This window comes from Vombatus ursinus, unplaced genomic scaffold, assembly GCF_900497805.2.
Source record: "Vombatus ursinus unplaced genomic scaffold, bare-nosed wombat genome assembly UNPS02014772.1, whole genome shotgun sequence".
Classification (NCBI taxonomy): Eukaryota; Metazoa; Chordata; class Mammalia; order Diprotodontia; family Vombatidae; genus Vombatus; species Vombatus ursinus.
The window spans coordinates 17,778,436-17,795,044 of NW_020954550.1; the positions used below are offsets into that span (position 1 = coordinate 17,778,436).

Sequence of the window (16,609 nt, forward strand, 5' to 3'; positions counted from 1 at the left end):
TCTTTTGCAGTGTGGATCACTGTGGCAGTCTGGTAAAGCCTATGGATGCCTTCTCAGATTCATATTTGTAAATGCACAGAGTGAAGTATATAGGATTATGAAGGAAACCAACTATACTAAAATAAAGATGGATTTTTCCCCATCAAATTCATGAACCCCATGAAATCTATCCAAGGTCCTTGTTGAGGGTCCATGAACAACAGGATAAGCCTTAGCCCCACTGGAAACCTAAGGGATCATTTAAGGTACAGCTTTAGGCTTTACTGACAGATAGCCAACATAAGTCTCTCATTGCAGTTAGGTCTCTTGAGGGGTGGGATTTGGACAGTGTGGAAGAAGGAAAAGCAACCTCTCTCCCTCATAAGACATATTTCATGGTGAGATTAAACAATCTCAAAGAACTCAGTTACAATTTGGCTGTCAGGTACTTTCCCTATAGTGTATGAATGCTATACTGGCAAGAATTAAAGAAAACATGTATTGCAAAGGGTTATTCATTACATAGAATGAGTTAGAAGGAGAACCACAGAGAATCGCTATTTTGAGTCATATGCCAAGACTTGGAAGTAACTTTTTTTATTCTTTTTATCAGTCTCCTTTTTAATGACACTCTTTGTCATGGAGTTTTATCTGTGTGTTTTTAAAGATGTACAAATGCTTAAACATTGACTTTGAACTTCGTAGAGTTTAGTATCTGCTTTGCATTGGTGCTTATCTTTCATTTCAGTTAATGAAGGCATGTATGGTCATGGGGGGAAGAAGACTAAGATACATGAAAGGAGGTACATTTCTCTCTAGGAGAGCATCATACAATGGTTGCTACGGCAACCACTGATTTTTAGTGAACCCACAGCAAAAAGATCAATTAGAAACAATTGGAGGAACTTGCAAAGGACATAAAACACTCCCGCCTTGTGATTTCAGGAACTTCTCAGTAATTTTTCACTGAGCAGCTTATAGAATATGGCTGATTTTCATGATCATTTTGGGACTTCTCCTTTTAAAGGCTACCAGGGGCTCAGGGAAGGTTTTTTTATACAAGGTTCCAAAGTCCTGTAAGCAATGAAGACATCTTTAAATGTTGGAAGGGCATATGTAGCACCTTCGCATTCTTAGTGGCGTTTCATGTATAGTACATGAAGTCTTTTTGTATTCCCTACCAATCCAAGGGCTAGCACAAAACAGAGAGTATAGCAGATACTTGATAAATGATGAATGTGGGTTGAATGAATACATTCATCTGGATACTCCCTTTGTACCAACATCCCTTTTCTCTCCCCTTCATCTCTTCCCCTTCATCTTATCTTTACAAGAAGGCATATCCTGTGACTTGGCCTGGGAGCAACTCTAATCAGCTAGGGTATTTGTGCAAAAATTGCACAATGGTAAGGGTGGCGAGGGGATGCAAAGATAAAAGTAGACTTGGTTCTTTTTAAGGAGGAGTAAGGAGAAGAGTCCAGCCTATAAAAATCCTTCCCTGAATCTATGATCTCATTCAGGTGCCTATTATCTTCACCATTATGGATCCCAATTAGTGGTGCTCTGGTAAATGTTTAACTGCCAGTTCTCCAAGAAAAAATGTACACACAATTCCAAATTTAATTTTCATTATTATGAACACAATCTCCATCACTTTCTTAAGTCTAGACAATCTACAAGACAATACATCAAGCCCTGATTTGTAGTGTTTGAAGATATCTGAGATGTAAACGCTCACACTTGAGCAGCTAGGTGGGGGAACTGGATAGACAGCCAGGACTGGAGTCAGGAAAACTCATCTTTTTGAGTTCAAATCCAGCCTCAGACACTTACCATCTATGTGACCCTGGCCAAGTCACTTAACTCTGTTTGACTCAGTTTCCTCAGTAAAATGAATCGGAGAAGGAAATAGCAAACCATTCCACTATCTTTGCCAAGAAAATCCCAATTGGGGTCACAAAGAGTCAGACATGACTGAACAACAACAAATGCTCACACTAAAAATTTAACTACCAGCTCTCTTGAGCTTGTAGAATCTGGTTCTAGCACATCCTTGAATAATCCATCTACAAGCTTTCATCTTTGTTCCCTTCTTTTGTAAGTCCTCCACAGAGCTCTTAGGAAAAGCTGGAGGCCTTCATCTGGTTCTTGTATTATTTCATAGAGAATAATAGTAAGCATTACTCACAATTTTATGGCTTTCTGGTTTACATACGTGATCTCATTTGCACAATTTTAGCCATCTTTTTCTCTTTTTGAATTGGGATCAATTATTTCAAAGAGGATACAAGAAATAACATGATTAAGAAAGATTGAAGAAAAAGCAATGACAATTTGCTGAGGATGCATAGCTTTTCACTGTCAGGGTAGTAAATTTTATTTAATCCACCCTGACAATTAGTGCTGATGTTCCTTCGGTGAGGTGCTGTGAACAATAGAATTCTCTCATTGGTTGATTTCTTACCTAGCTGCTCTCCTAAATGTTTGCCTCTCTCTGTTGAGATGACGCGCTCATCTTCCATGTCACATTTGTTCCCAACCAAGATAACCTGGGCATTATCCCAAGAGTACGTTTTGATTTGAGTTGACCTAAAAGAGACAGAACACAATAAAAAAATGTCAGGGAAAGGCATGACTGTCTGAAAAAGAAGACAAGAAACAAACGTCAGAGATTGTAATAACAAGGGAAATGAAACTCAGACAATTTCTGACATTTAGACTAAATTAGCTTGGCCTGTAATCCAGCCCTTCAAAGGCTCAACAGTAAATGAATGCATGAAAAAAAAATCAAGAAAAGTTCAGTGTTGTCTTGATTCCCTTGTTGTATAAGCTATACTAGCAATAAGACTGCCTTTCTTTATAAAAAAAAAAAAAAACAAAAACAAAACAAAAGTTTGCCATTGCCTTTTCATCCCACCATGCACAAATATAACTTTATTTTATTACAAAAGGGTCTTAATATTCTGAGACAAATTGAACCTATAGTATACAGGATAATAAAAATACGAATACTATGAAATGATAAGTATATCACTTTCAATTTGTATAGAATGAAGCAAATAATAAAGATGCTGCACTGTGTTGGCATTTTGACTCATAATTACATTATATCTGATTTTTAAAAATAGCCTCAGATAAAGTATATCACACACAGACTCATCCCCCACTCTCCCCCCTTTATTTTGTTACTTGGATGGGAACTAATTAAAACCACAGAATGTTGGTTCACACAAAACATACATATGTATATACATATATATCTTTATATATACATATACTCATGCACATATGTTTTACATACATATATTTATATGTATGTGTACACAAATTACTATATGTTATATCCATATATCTGGGGCAGCTAAGTGGGGCAGTGGATAGAATGACGGACCTAAAGTCAGGAAGACTCATCAAATCTGGCCTCAGACACTTACTAGCTCTATGACCCCTAGCCAAGTCACTTAACCCTGCTTGCCTCAGCTTTCTCACCTGTAAAATGAGCTGGAGAAGGAAGTGGCAAACCACTTCAGTATCTTTGCCAAGAAAACCCCAAATGGGTTAATAAAGAGTTGAATACAACTGAAAAATGACCGAACAACAATAGCAGCTTACCACATTTGAGAAGTGAAATTTATCTGTTAAGACTAGGAGGATAGGGTGTAGAAAGGTCAATAGAACATGAGAGCTAGAAGTGACATGTGAAGGCTCTCCCTCATTTTATAGACCAGGAAACTTAAATACAAAGAAGTTACATGGCTTACCCAAGGCCACACAGACAGTAAGGAGCAGGATCAGGATTTTAACCCACATCCACTGACTCTAAAGCCAATATTCCTTCTACTAAACCATACCTCTCTTCTCATTCTTCTGGGAGTTGGACTGAGGAATTACACAACTAATGCAAGCAGAAAAAAATATCACTCAATTTTATTAAATCATTAATAGAACAATTTGAACTCAGGAAGACTCATCTTCCTGACTCCAGGCCAAGCACTCTACCCACTGTGCCTCTCAGCTACCCCATGATAAGATGTTAGGATCATTTAAATCATCTATCTATCTAGCTATCTATAGGCATGCATGTATGTATTGACAAACTCCAAGTATCCTGAAATATGTCATTTAGAAAGCAAATTAAAACAACTTACATCAGTGGATTTGGGTTCAAACACTGACCCTGGTCCTTGCTCAGGAGCAAATAAACCCCTTGAAGGCAGGGATTGTTTCTTTTTTTGTATTTTTATTCTCAGAGCCTACCACAAGGTTTTGTTCCCAGTAGGTGTTTAATAAATGTTTGTTTCATTCAATTAAGTAACTCCATGAGGTATATAATGCAAATATTATTATCCCCATTTTCCAGAGGAGGGAAATGAGTCCCAGTGAGTTTAAATGACTCACCCAACATCCCATAGCTAGAATTGGAGCTGGCTTCAACTTTTCTTCTTACCCTTAGACTGACTGCTCTTTCTTTTACTGTCCAAAAATCACAATGAAGGGGGACTAAATGAGCAATTAATCAAATAAACTCTGAAAAGGGGATACAAACCAGGCTGGTATTTGTATTCAGAAATATGTTCATTTTTTAAAAAAAATGTGTTCTGGTTGTTTTCCTGGTATTTCTCCGATAATGAACATACAGATGGAAATGAATTGCTTCAATTACTTCTCTAATTAGAAACTCTTGATGTCGGCAGGAATAACTGCTCACAAATTGAGAGAAAGGTTATAGTTTTAATCAAATCATGTTTCATTCTTAAAGGATCATTTCTAATAGTCAGTGGGCAAGAAAGAAGGCTACTTAGAGCAAGAATCAGTTAAACAATACGTGAGTTTCTAATTCCTACTCAGCCCATGTGAGTGACTTTTGCTACTGCTTACATATCCCACCCTGGTTTATTGTTTATTCCCACCAAGTTCAACTCCACAAGGGAGGGATACTTTGATTCAACAATTAAGAACCTACAATCTCATCTCCCTGTAGTAAGACTCTGAGTACCAGGTCTCTAACTGTGAATTGTTCCCCAAAATCATTGCCTCTGAAATATTAGCTGTGAGAGTGACAAAAAACTCTGAAGCTGACCTGTGAAGAGACGTTGTACAGCTAAAATTTCTTTAGCATCATACTCTATACAACGTTCTGCTTACTTTTAATCACATGAAAACCTCTTTTGAAAATTTCTGGCACAGGGGTCAAAAATACCCATGAGTGTGGGGTATTTCCAAGACCTTGTGTTTATACCTTGCAAGGGGTCATTTGCCATATTGCAATGTTGCCTCGCGTGGGACAGGTATACTAATTAACAGTGTGCACTAATGAGACTTTGCCATGGATATTTGTGGATTAGAGATGCACATTTTTAAAGGGAGTAGGGAGGGGTGCATCACACACTATTACCCATGGAGAGGAATTAGATATTGCTAGATACTTGAAAAAAAAAAGATCCTTGGGGATTTACAGTTAATCACAGTGAGATTAATGGATTTCATTGGAGCTACCCTGGTCACCATGGTTACTCTGGAAATGGCAGTCAACTCAGAATTCACTCAGTATCAGACCATCACGGACTAAAAGATGCCATTATTCATTGGTCATGAATTGAATTTCATTTGCAAAGAAAAAACATTTAGAAAGGAAAAGCAGATTTCACCCTCCTCATTCCAGTTTTATTCAAAGATGAAAGTGGAAGAACTTCCAAAGAGAATACAAGAAATAAAAAATTGCAAGAGGTTTTATTATAAAAGAGGTAAATTTCCATGCTATGTAATGTAAAATCTATTTTGAAAATTAAAAATAAATAAATAATGGGCTTTAACACAAGATGCCAATGTTAACATATTAACATCAATTTCCCTAGATGCTTAAGTCATTCTTTAGTAGTGTCCAGGACTGAGTGGAGGATGTGTGTGTGTGTGTGTGTGTGTGTGTGTGTGTGAATCAATCAATCAAAAAACATTTATTAAATACCTACTTTGTGCCAGGCAGTATGCCCAGCCCTCGGAATACAAATACCAAAAATAAAACAATTTCTTTTTGCAAAGAGTTGACATTCATATTATGAAGACAAAGGGTACATGTAAATATATCCAGAATAAATTAAAGAGAATAAACACAAATACCTACCACAGAGCTAAATACAATGCAGTTTGGGAGGGAAGACACAAACAATAGGAGGGATTAGGAAAGGCTTTAAGCAATGGTGCTGCTTCACCTTTGTCTTCAGGACACTAAGAGGCCAAGGTGAGGTCATTCTTTGCATTCCATGCATGAGAAAAGGTTTTTGCAAAGACATAGAGACAGGAGATGGAGTGCTGTGTGTTAAGAATGGAGATGGCCAGTTTGGTGGGTTTGCAGTGTGTTGGAAGGAGAGATAATAAGGAGGATGGAAAAATAAGATAGGTCGTGAGGGCTTTAAAAGCTTAGAAAGAGGAATTTATAGTTTATCCTAGAGGCAACAGGGAGCCACTGGAGTTGAATGAGTCAGTGAAACATTAGGTCAGATTTTTACTTAAGAAAAACCACTTTGGCAGCACTGTGGAGGATGGCCTGAAGTGAGGAGAGATTTGAGACTGGTGATCAATTAGGAGTATGTCATCTAGGCAGGAGGGGATGAAGACCTGAACTAATGTGTGTGCGAACAGAGAGAGGATCAGATGTGAGAAATTTGGAGGGTGAAACAGCAAGATTTGGCAACTGATTAGAAATGTATGGAAATGAGAAGTCCAGGCTAATTTCAAGGTTATAAACCTGGGAGACCGGAAAGATGGTGATACCATTTAAAGAAATTGGACATTTTGGAAGAGGAATGAGTTATTTTGTGGAAAGATAATGGATCATTTCAGATATACTGAAATTGAAATGTGTCCACGACATCCAGTTGGAAATGCCCGTTATGCAATTGGTGATAGGAGACTGAAGTTCAGGGGATAGACTAAAGTGCAGAATAAGACATATTTTCAGACATGGCCAACATGGGGAATTGTTTTGCTTGATCATGTATATTGATTATAAGGATGTCTCTTATCTTTTCTTTCTTTTTTATGGAAGAGGAGGTAGGAAGAAAAAATAATTCTTTGTTAATTGAAAATTTTTTTTGTTAAAAAGAGTTAATTCTTCCATAGAGCCTCTGATTTATTATTGAACCTAGAAATAATTTAAGCACTGGTATGAATGTCACTATCTCCTATATCTAGCAAGCTTAGGTGAATGCTATCACCCAGCTTTCCTGTTCATGTTTTTTCTCCCTCTAGCTAGATGTTCTACCACAATTGGCAAGTAGAGTTCTAGGCAAACTTCAAATAAGTTCAATTACTCATCTTTGTATTTCCCTGAGCTCTATGGAAAGCCTCTTTTGCACAAAGTAAGTGGTCAGAGAAGATTTATTGGATTGAATTGGCATGTCTATTCCAAATTAATTTTTTAAAACCCTGATGACTGTTGTAGTTATGGGGACCTATCAACATTTCAAGACAATATTTGTTGAACTAGAAAAAAATAAATAGTATTTGTGAATCTATTGTTTTTAAGGATAATTTTAGAAACACATTTGAATGTGATGAGTCTCTTATGAAAATACGTAAGTGATAATAAAAGGATCAACATAGACGTAATATATCAGGAGAATTATCTCACAGTAATAAGATATAAATTTCCCCTAATGACAATTTTGGCTTTATCCCAAGAGTTTCAGTAAGTTGTTTGATTCTCGTCATTTTCTTTGATGAAATTATTTATTATTTCTATAATTTGTTCTTTTTCATATATTTTATAGGATTTGCTTATTTAGCCTCCACTTAACTTTGAATCTACTTCAAATGCCATTTATTGTGAACTTTATTGCATTCTGATCAATAATATTTCTGCTTTTGCTGAATTTGTTCTTATGCCATTGCATACTATTTTTGTAAAGGTATCAGGCAAAATGGAGAAATATATCTACACTTTTGAGATAAGAGTAATAGAGGAAAAATTGGGGAAAATAATGAGTTATACATGGAAATTATGAAAAGAGAATTGAAAACTTGGTAAAAGAGGCACAAAAATGATAAAGAAAATATTGCCTTAAAAAACCAGAATTGGACCAATGGTAAAAGAAACACAAAAATCCAATGAAGAAAAGAACTCCTTAAAAAGAAGAACTGGTCAAATGGGAAAAGAAGTACAAAAGTTCACCAGAAAAAATAATTCCTTGAAGATTAGAATTGGAGAAGTGGAAGCTAATGACTCCATGAGACCACAAAATAATGAAACAAAGTCAAAAGAATGAAAAAAAAATGGATGAAAATGTGATATATCTCATTGAAGAGACAATTGATCTAGAAAATAGATCCAAGAGAAATGATTCAAGAATTATTGAACTACATGAAAGCCATGACAAAATAAAAAGCCTAGACATCAGATTTCAAGAAATTATAAAGGAAAATGGCCCTGATATTTTAGATCCAGAAGGCACAATAAAAATCAAAAGAACCCACCAATCACCTCTGAAAAGAAATGCCAAAAATGAAAACTTCCAGGAATATTACAGCCAAATTCCAGAGCTCCCAGGTCAAGGAGAGACTATCGCAAGCAGCCAGAAGTGGGGGGAAGATAAATAGGAGGGTGGAATAAGAGAGGCAGTGGTCAAAAGCAAAACAGACTTTGGAGGAGGGACAGGACAAAAAGAGAGAAAGAAGAATAAACAGAAGAAAATAGGATGGAGGGAAATAGTTATTAGTCATAACTGTGAATATGAATGGGATGAGCTCACCTATAAAATGGAAGCAGATAGCAGAATGGATTAGAAACCAGAATCCAACAATATGTTTTGTATAAGAGACATACTTGAAACAGAAAGACACACAGAATTAAAATAAAGGGCTAGAGCAGAATCTATTATGCTTCAGCTGACGTGAAAAAGGCAGGGGCAGCAATCATGACCTCAGACAAAACAAAAGAAAAAATAGAACTAACTAAAATAGATAACCAGGGAAACTACATTTTGCTAAAAAGTACCATAGACAATGAAGTAATGCCAAAAATTTTTAGAGCAAGTTTCTCTGATAAAGGCCTCATTTCTCAAAAATACAGGGAACTGAGTCAAATTTATTTAAGAGTCATTCCCCAATTGATAAATGGTCAACAGATATGAACAGGCAGTTTTCAGAAAAAGAAATCAAAGCTATCTATACTCATATGAAAAATGCTCTAAATCATTATTGATTAAAGAAAGACAAATTCAAACAACTCTGAGGTATCACCTCACACCTATCAGAAAGGACTGGAGGGCATGAGGGAAAATAGATACATTAAATGAATTGTTGGTGGAATAGTGAACTGGTCCAACCATTCTAGAGAGCGATCTAGAACTAAGCCTAAAGGACTATAAAACTGTGCAAACCCTTTGATCCAGCAATACCACTAGTAGGTCTGTATCCCAAAGAGATCAAAGAAAAAGGAAAATGACTTACATGAACAAAAAATTTATAGCAGCTCTTTTTTTTGTGATGGCAAGGAATAGGAAATTGAGGGAATGCCCATCAGTTAGGGAATAGCTGAACAAGCTAAATCCCAACAAAATAGTTAATAGCTCAAGACCAGCTGTAATGAAGCTAGCAGGGTGGGGAAGACTTTAGGGTACTTCCTATGTCTATCTGGGAGCCTCAATATAACTTCAGCAGAAGGAGCAGAGGACTTGGGATGAAAAGAGCTAGGTTCAAATCTTGCCCTCCTTATTCACAACTATGTAATCTTAGTCTAGTCACTTGACCTCTGTGAGCTTCAGTTTCTTCATTTCTAAAATGGGGATGATACTTAAACTACCTACCTCTTAGGGATGTTGTAATGAAAGCACTTTGTAAAGTGTATATAAATTGAGTTCTTCTATCTTCTTAACTGTGGAATCCTGGGTAAGATGCTATCCCCACTGAGCCTCAGTTTTCCTCATTTGTAAAACAAGGATAATGACCATACTGCCACGTACTCCACAGTGTTGCTGTTGAGTTAAATGAGGTGATGTATGTAATTATATAAATGTGAACTGGGAAAGAGAGTAAAGCTTAACAACACAGTTAGCTTTCCATCCATTTTCTCATTAATTGCTTTTGCAGGTTTGTCTAGAAAATCGCTTCTCCCCCCCCACCTCGTCTTGTAAATGTGACATTTAAAATGACAGTCAGCGTCTTTCACACGAACCACGGCAAAGCAATCTTGTCACTGCAGAGAACTTTGGCCCCAGAAAAGTGAGAAACATGAAAAGGCCGATCGGAACATCTGATATCTGCCCTTGATTGCAGAAAAATAATTGTTCTTCAATCTCGCAGAGCCCACCAAATAAAGTGCCTTACAGTGAGACCAGGGGCAGTGAGGTGTGTGCAAATAAGCCATAGCACTTTCCTAATGGAATGTTTTGGAACCTGAACTTCACTTTGAATAGAATGGGGTTGGTTCTCATCCTTTTGGTATGTCATGGACCCTTTTGGCAACCTGGTTTAACCTAGTCACCCCGTCTCAGAATAATGTTTCCAAATGCATAACATGCAGGAGATTATAAAGGAAACCAAATATATTGAAAGAGTTATCAAAATATATTTCTAAAATAAGTTAATGAATCCCTAGATTAAGAATACCAGGATTTTGATGATGAGCCCTAGCCCTGTTCACATGTTATGAGAGACAGGTTTGAATTAATACTGAACTGATTAGGGAGCAGACGGGACCACAGGTCCACCATTTTGGTGAGGATGAGCTCTGGAAGCAGCACCTCTCAGGGGACAAAAGTAAATTACTAATTATGCAAAGAAAAACAATCTCCAAAGAGATGTAGAATATACCATTAGTACCAGAACTGAAACTGGAACCCAGGATAGAGAATCACAGGATTTCAGAGTTGATAGAGACCTCACCAGTCATTTATTCCATTCCTTTCTCGAAAAAGAAAAATGCTCATGATCTTTTTTCTTGAAGACCTTCAATGAGAGGGAAGCCACTACCACAGCCACTTTCCAAGGAAACTCATTCCACTATTGTATAGCTCTAGTTAGTATGATCTGTCCACTTTCCTTATGTCAAGCCTACATATGTGACTTCACCTCGTTGGTATGATGATTTCTTATGGGGTGCATCAGGACAAGCTCAATTCCTATTTCATGGGACTTTGAAGTACTTAAAGACAACTATCTTTTCCCTTCCCCTGCCCCCAGCCCCCAGCTTTTTTCCCCCTTGGGGCAAAACCCTCTCAGTTCCTTCATCTTAATATGACATAAACTCAAGCCCCTTCACTCTTCTGATCATTCTCTCCTATGTTCTCCAGCTTATCAAGGTCTTTCTAAAATGTGGTATTTGGAACCAAGCACAATATTCTATATGTGATCTGACCTAGACAGAGGACAGTGGGTTTTTGTTTATTTGTTTTAATGTCCTTATTTCTGGAAACTGTGGCTCTGCTATAAGATGGAACTCAAGGAAACATTAGCTTTTTTGGCTGCCACATCACACTGTTGATACACATTAAGCTTGCAGTCCTCTAAAACCTCATATTTCCTCCAACCTGCACAGGTAAAATCATTTTTTGGGAATCCAAGTGTTAGCATAAATAAAGTGTTATATTTGTCTCTGTTAATTTTTTTTTTCCATTTAATTTGGCTCAAAGGTCTACCAGGGATGGGGAACCTTCGGCCTTTTATTAAGGAGGTTTGTTCTGTGAAATTTGGATTCAGTCAAAGGGCCTCACTTGAGGACCTAGAGGACCACATGTGGCCTTGAGGTTGAAGGTTCCCCACCCCTGGTAGCCTGTCAAGATCTAGAAACTGACTCTGTAATCTAGGGTATTAGTCACTCCTACTAGCTTTGTACCATCTGCAAATTTGATAAGAATTACATATACACATATATATATACACACATATACTTTTACATACATAATATATATACAGACACATATATAGACAACCTATATATATATACACACACCTTTACATATATTATATTTATACATATACACATACCTTTACATATATTATATACATACACACATATATACATATAACCTCTTTACATATACATACCTATATATACAATACACACATATACTATACATACCTATATGCATATCATACATACCTATATATACAATACATACATGTATATATGCATTGTATATTTAGGTATATGTAACATATATAGGTTTGTATTTGTATATATGCACACATGTATATATTATGTTTATATATTTAATATATTATATTTACATACATACCTTTGCATATATTATACATAAACACAAACACGTATAATATATGTGTGCATTTATAGGTATCTATATAGGTGTATATATGGGTATATATGGTGTATATATATATACACACAATGTTGTGTGTATATGTATATAAACACACACATATATATATTTATTATCAAATTTGCAGGTCACACACACACACACACACACACACACACGCACTCCTTTATCCAAGTCATTGATAAAAATATTAAACATTGCAGGACCAAATCTATTCAGTATATATCCAGGTCTCCTGGAGACCTCCTTCTAAGATGACATAGAATCAGTAATGACATCTCTTTCAGTCTGGCCACTCGACCAATTCTAAATCCACTGAATTATATTATTACTTCTACAAGTATAGCATGAGATAGCTCATCGAACACTTTCTGAAGTCTTTGGACTCAGTTCAGTCATCTTTCTATTCACTATATGATGTAATTATATCCCAAATAAATTACCTTCTAATGAAAACAACAACAACAACAACAACAACAACAACATGCTACCTGGAGGCTTTACACCACAAGGAGCTCTTTAGTTTCTGGATATGAAGTCCCAAATTTTTTTTTTTTTCTTATAGAAGAAAAGACAAACAAAAAATTACCTCCCTTATACTAAGAATATCACCACCTTGCATATAGCTTTTGCCACACATTCCTCTTTTGGCTTGGCAATAACCATAGATGATATGGAAAATTAATTGGTTAGATGCAAGATATAATTGAAAAAAATGCACATTCTGGGTTCTCCTCTGGATAATTAGTCAACTCTAGGTAGTTATTTAGGAGAATACTTAGAGCAGTTAGGTGGCACAGTGGATATAGCCTTGGATCTGGAGTTAGGAAGACCTGAGTTCAAATCTGACCTCAGATACTTACTAGCTGTGTGACCCTGGGCAAGTCACTTAACCCTTATTTGCTTCAATTTCCTCATCTGTAAAATGGTGATAATAACAGCACCTACCTTCCATGGTTGTTGTGAGGATCAAATAGGATAATAATAGTAAAGTATTTGACACAGTATGTGGTCCATAGTAAGTGCCATATAAATGTTAGCTCTGATAATTATTATTACTTGGAGTAATAAATAATAACATTATTACTTAAAATTATTATTATTACTGTGATAGATAGCTGTGAGGATGGTACATTTTGTGAACTATGTTTTAACTCTTGTGAAGTGTGTTTTCCCCTGGAACACATAAGGAAGAAGAAAAATGAACTTATCTACAAGAAAGAATAAAATGACATATAGGAATAAACAAGGAGGCAGCACCATATAAGGCATGGACCCAGTTCAAAGAGCCAGGAAGACTTGGGGTCAAGAATTGTCTCCTCCGCATCCTGATTGTGTGACCCTAGGTAAGTCACAGCCCCTCGGTGCTCTAGGATATCTCTAGATCTATAATTCACAGAAAAAGTATCCACTTATACTGGTAGAGGGAATTGCTTCATCTGGTAGTTTCATACAACTATAATTCACACGGGTCTGGTCCTTATTCCTAACAAATACACTAGGTTAACACAAAATAGGCCAACTCCTCCAAAATTGCAATTGAAACAGACACCTAAATGCATCCCGGTCCAATTCTGTGTCTCCTTTTAATGAGTTCCTGACCAGTGATGCCTTTTAAGAAGACACAGCACATCGTTTATTCCAACTCCCCTTGAGAATCTGCTGACTGTGCAGAGGAAAACACCCAAAAGCGTTAAATATTTTCTCTTGAGGTCAAAGGGCACAACTTGAAATCACAGGATGAAGTTAAAGAAAAGGAGAAATATATCTCTATTCCAGAATTAAACAAGACAACAAATTAAAAACAAACATCTCCTTGGAATCGGACCATACAAACATTTTCTTCATCTTTTGGACTAAAATCTAGCCTGGCTTGATAAGTGTACCACAGGGAACGATCTCCTGATGAGAGGCAGGCAGATTAAATGACCTATAAGTTATTTTCCATTTTCAATTTCTATGATCTATAACACAATTAAGTAATGACTTGAATAACAGAATTACTTTGTAGAGATGGGCCTGATATTTAATTTGTATTTGATTTGGAATCAAATTTAACCATTTTTAAATTCTTTGTATTCACTGAATACTTTTTGGATACATATTTGATGTATCTTATCTCCCATATTCTCTCACTGTGGTCTATCTTTGCTATGAGATTGGGCCCAGAATTATAGCATTTTAAACGTATTTTTTACAAATAACAACAGAAGATGCTGTCTTCCCTTTAGTATTTAGAATATTAAGCCAAATGGTGGCCATCCCCCCTCCCCCCACTCTCCTTAATCTAACATTTAAAAAACCAGGCATATCCAATTTTATTTGATGTAAATTTTATGGTCCCCACCCATATTTGCCAATACCATTCCTTCCTGTTCCTAGAGTTTTTCTTCCTTTATCCATTTCCCTCTGCTGTTCTTTCTATGTGAACATGATGATTCAGACCCATCAGCAGCAGATAAAGCCAGTCAGCTTGTTCTTCCACTCCAGTATCAATGGGTACATGCTTCTATCTTGGACCCTCATTAAATTAATGTGTGAATTTAAAAATAATTACTGTTAGGATGTGTGTGTGTGGGGTGGTGGTGGTGGGGAGGCTGCAATCTATAGACATAGGATACTGGGATCCAGTCCATGACCTTGCTGGCACCATCCTTCAATCAACTGACCTAACCAGCTATTCCTAGACTCAGTGTTACCCAGTAAAAAGAACAAAAACATTAGCTGTTCTACAAACATTTATTCAATGCTTCCTATTTCCCAGACACTGTGCCAAGCTCTGGGAATACAAGTAAGGATAAAAACAGTTCCTGCCCTCAAGGAGCTTATAGTCTAATGTGGGACACAACATGGACACTCAAGATATATACAGAATAGATGTATAGAAACCTTAGAGGGGAAAGCTCTAGAATAGGGGTGGGGAACCTGCATCCACATGTGGCCTCCAGGCCACAGGTTCCTTACCCCAGTTCTAGAGCTGTGATAGACAGAAGATGCCAGAAAAGGCCTTCTATAGAGGGTGGTGTTTGACAGAGTTTTGAAGGAAGAAAGAGGTACAGATACAGTGGATACAACACTGGGCTTGGAATCAGGAAGACTTATCTTCCTGGGTTCAAATCTGGCCCCAGACACTTACTAGCTGTGTGACCCTGGGCAAGTCCCTTAACCTTGTTTGCCTCTGGAGAAGAAAATGGCAAAACCACTCCAGTATCTTTGCCAAGAAAATACCAAAAGGGGTCACAAAGAGTGGGACACAACTGAACAACAACAACAAAGAATCTTGGAGGAAGGAAGGTGTTCCAGTAATGATTAGTCCAAAAGCATGGTGACTGGAAATGAAGTTACTAACTCACTATAAGATCTAGGAAATCAGGTACCACATCTTTATATACCCTAGCCTAACTTAGTGCTCCACAAACAGTAGGCACTAAATACATGTTTGTTGAATGCATTTTAGAATTTCAACAAGAGAAAAACAAACAAAAGAGAAAATGAAAGAATTCTCTATTTTTTTGTTAAGACACATTGTTACTCCTGTCTATCTACCCCTTTACACACAATCTTTCAGATTTGCAGAACAATAGCAAAGCTAATATCTGAGCAACAGTCTGGGAACACAGTGGTTGTGATTTCTAGACTGAAAAATCTCACCTCCAGCAGGTCACTTGGCTGTCTCCTCCACCTTATCACTACACAGCATTGCTAGGCTCTAACCATGCATGACAGAATGCTAGGTGCTGTGCAAAAAAAACGAGGCACATATTCCCTACAGGAATAGCACCATCTCCCCAAGGATTACTATGGGGAAAATAAATACAACTTTCTGTAAGGCAATTGCAAAGATGAATTATTATCTATACGATGAACCACCATCTCCCCAGGGCCTGTGGTGCTTTTTCACAGCAATGAGGTTGCTAGGGAGGCATATAGACTCTGTTTGGGCCATAAGAACAATTTTCTTCCTTCAGCAAAACAAGCAAAACACCCACCCGACATTAAATAGTAGAGAAACAAAAAATGACCTGTTTTGTGTTTTAGAGATTTGACTGACAGGAAAAAAAAATCTCTTTCTCTGACGAGAATAGGTTAGGAGGAAAAAAAAAAGCCCAATGACCCAGACTTAGGAAACATCATTGAAACTATCAATGCAATATAGTCTCAAATTTCTTTGAAGACCAGTCTGTCTAACAATAAGCATTTACTAAGTTCCTACCATCTGCTGGGAATTGTTCTAAGTATGGAGGATATAAAACAAGACAGAAAGAAAGAAAGAAAGAAAGAAAGAAAGAAAGAAAGAAAGAAAGAAAGAAAGAAAGAAAGAAAGAAAGAAAGAAAGAAAGAAAGAAAGAAAGAAA

General features: G+C 36.8%; 1 protein-coding gene across 1 annotated transcript in view; it reads right to left on the reverse strand.

Annotated features, from left to right (window-relative positions):
* The window catches only part of RAB3C (RAB3C, member RAS oncogene family), a 311,738-nt gene that overhangs the window by 26,650 nt on the left and 268,479 nt on the right, over positions 1–16,609 (reverse strand). The window contains exon 3 of the mRNA XM_027863605.1: positions 2,444–2,568. Coding sequence (XP_027719406.1) covers positions 2,444–2,568 — 125 coding nt within the window. The remainder of the gene's footprint in view (positions 1–2,443; positions 2,569–16,609) is intronic.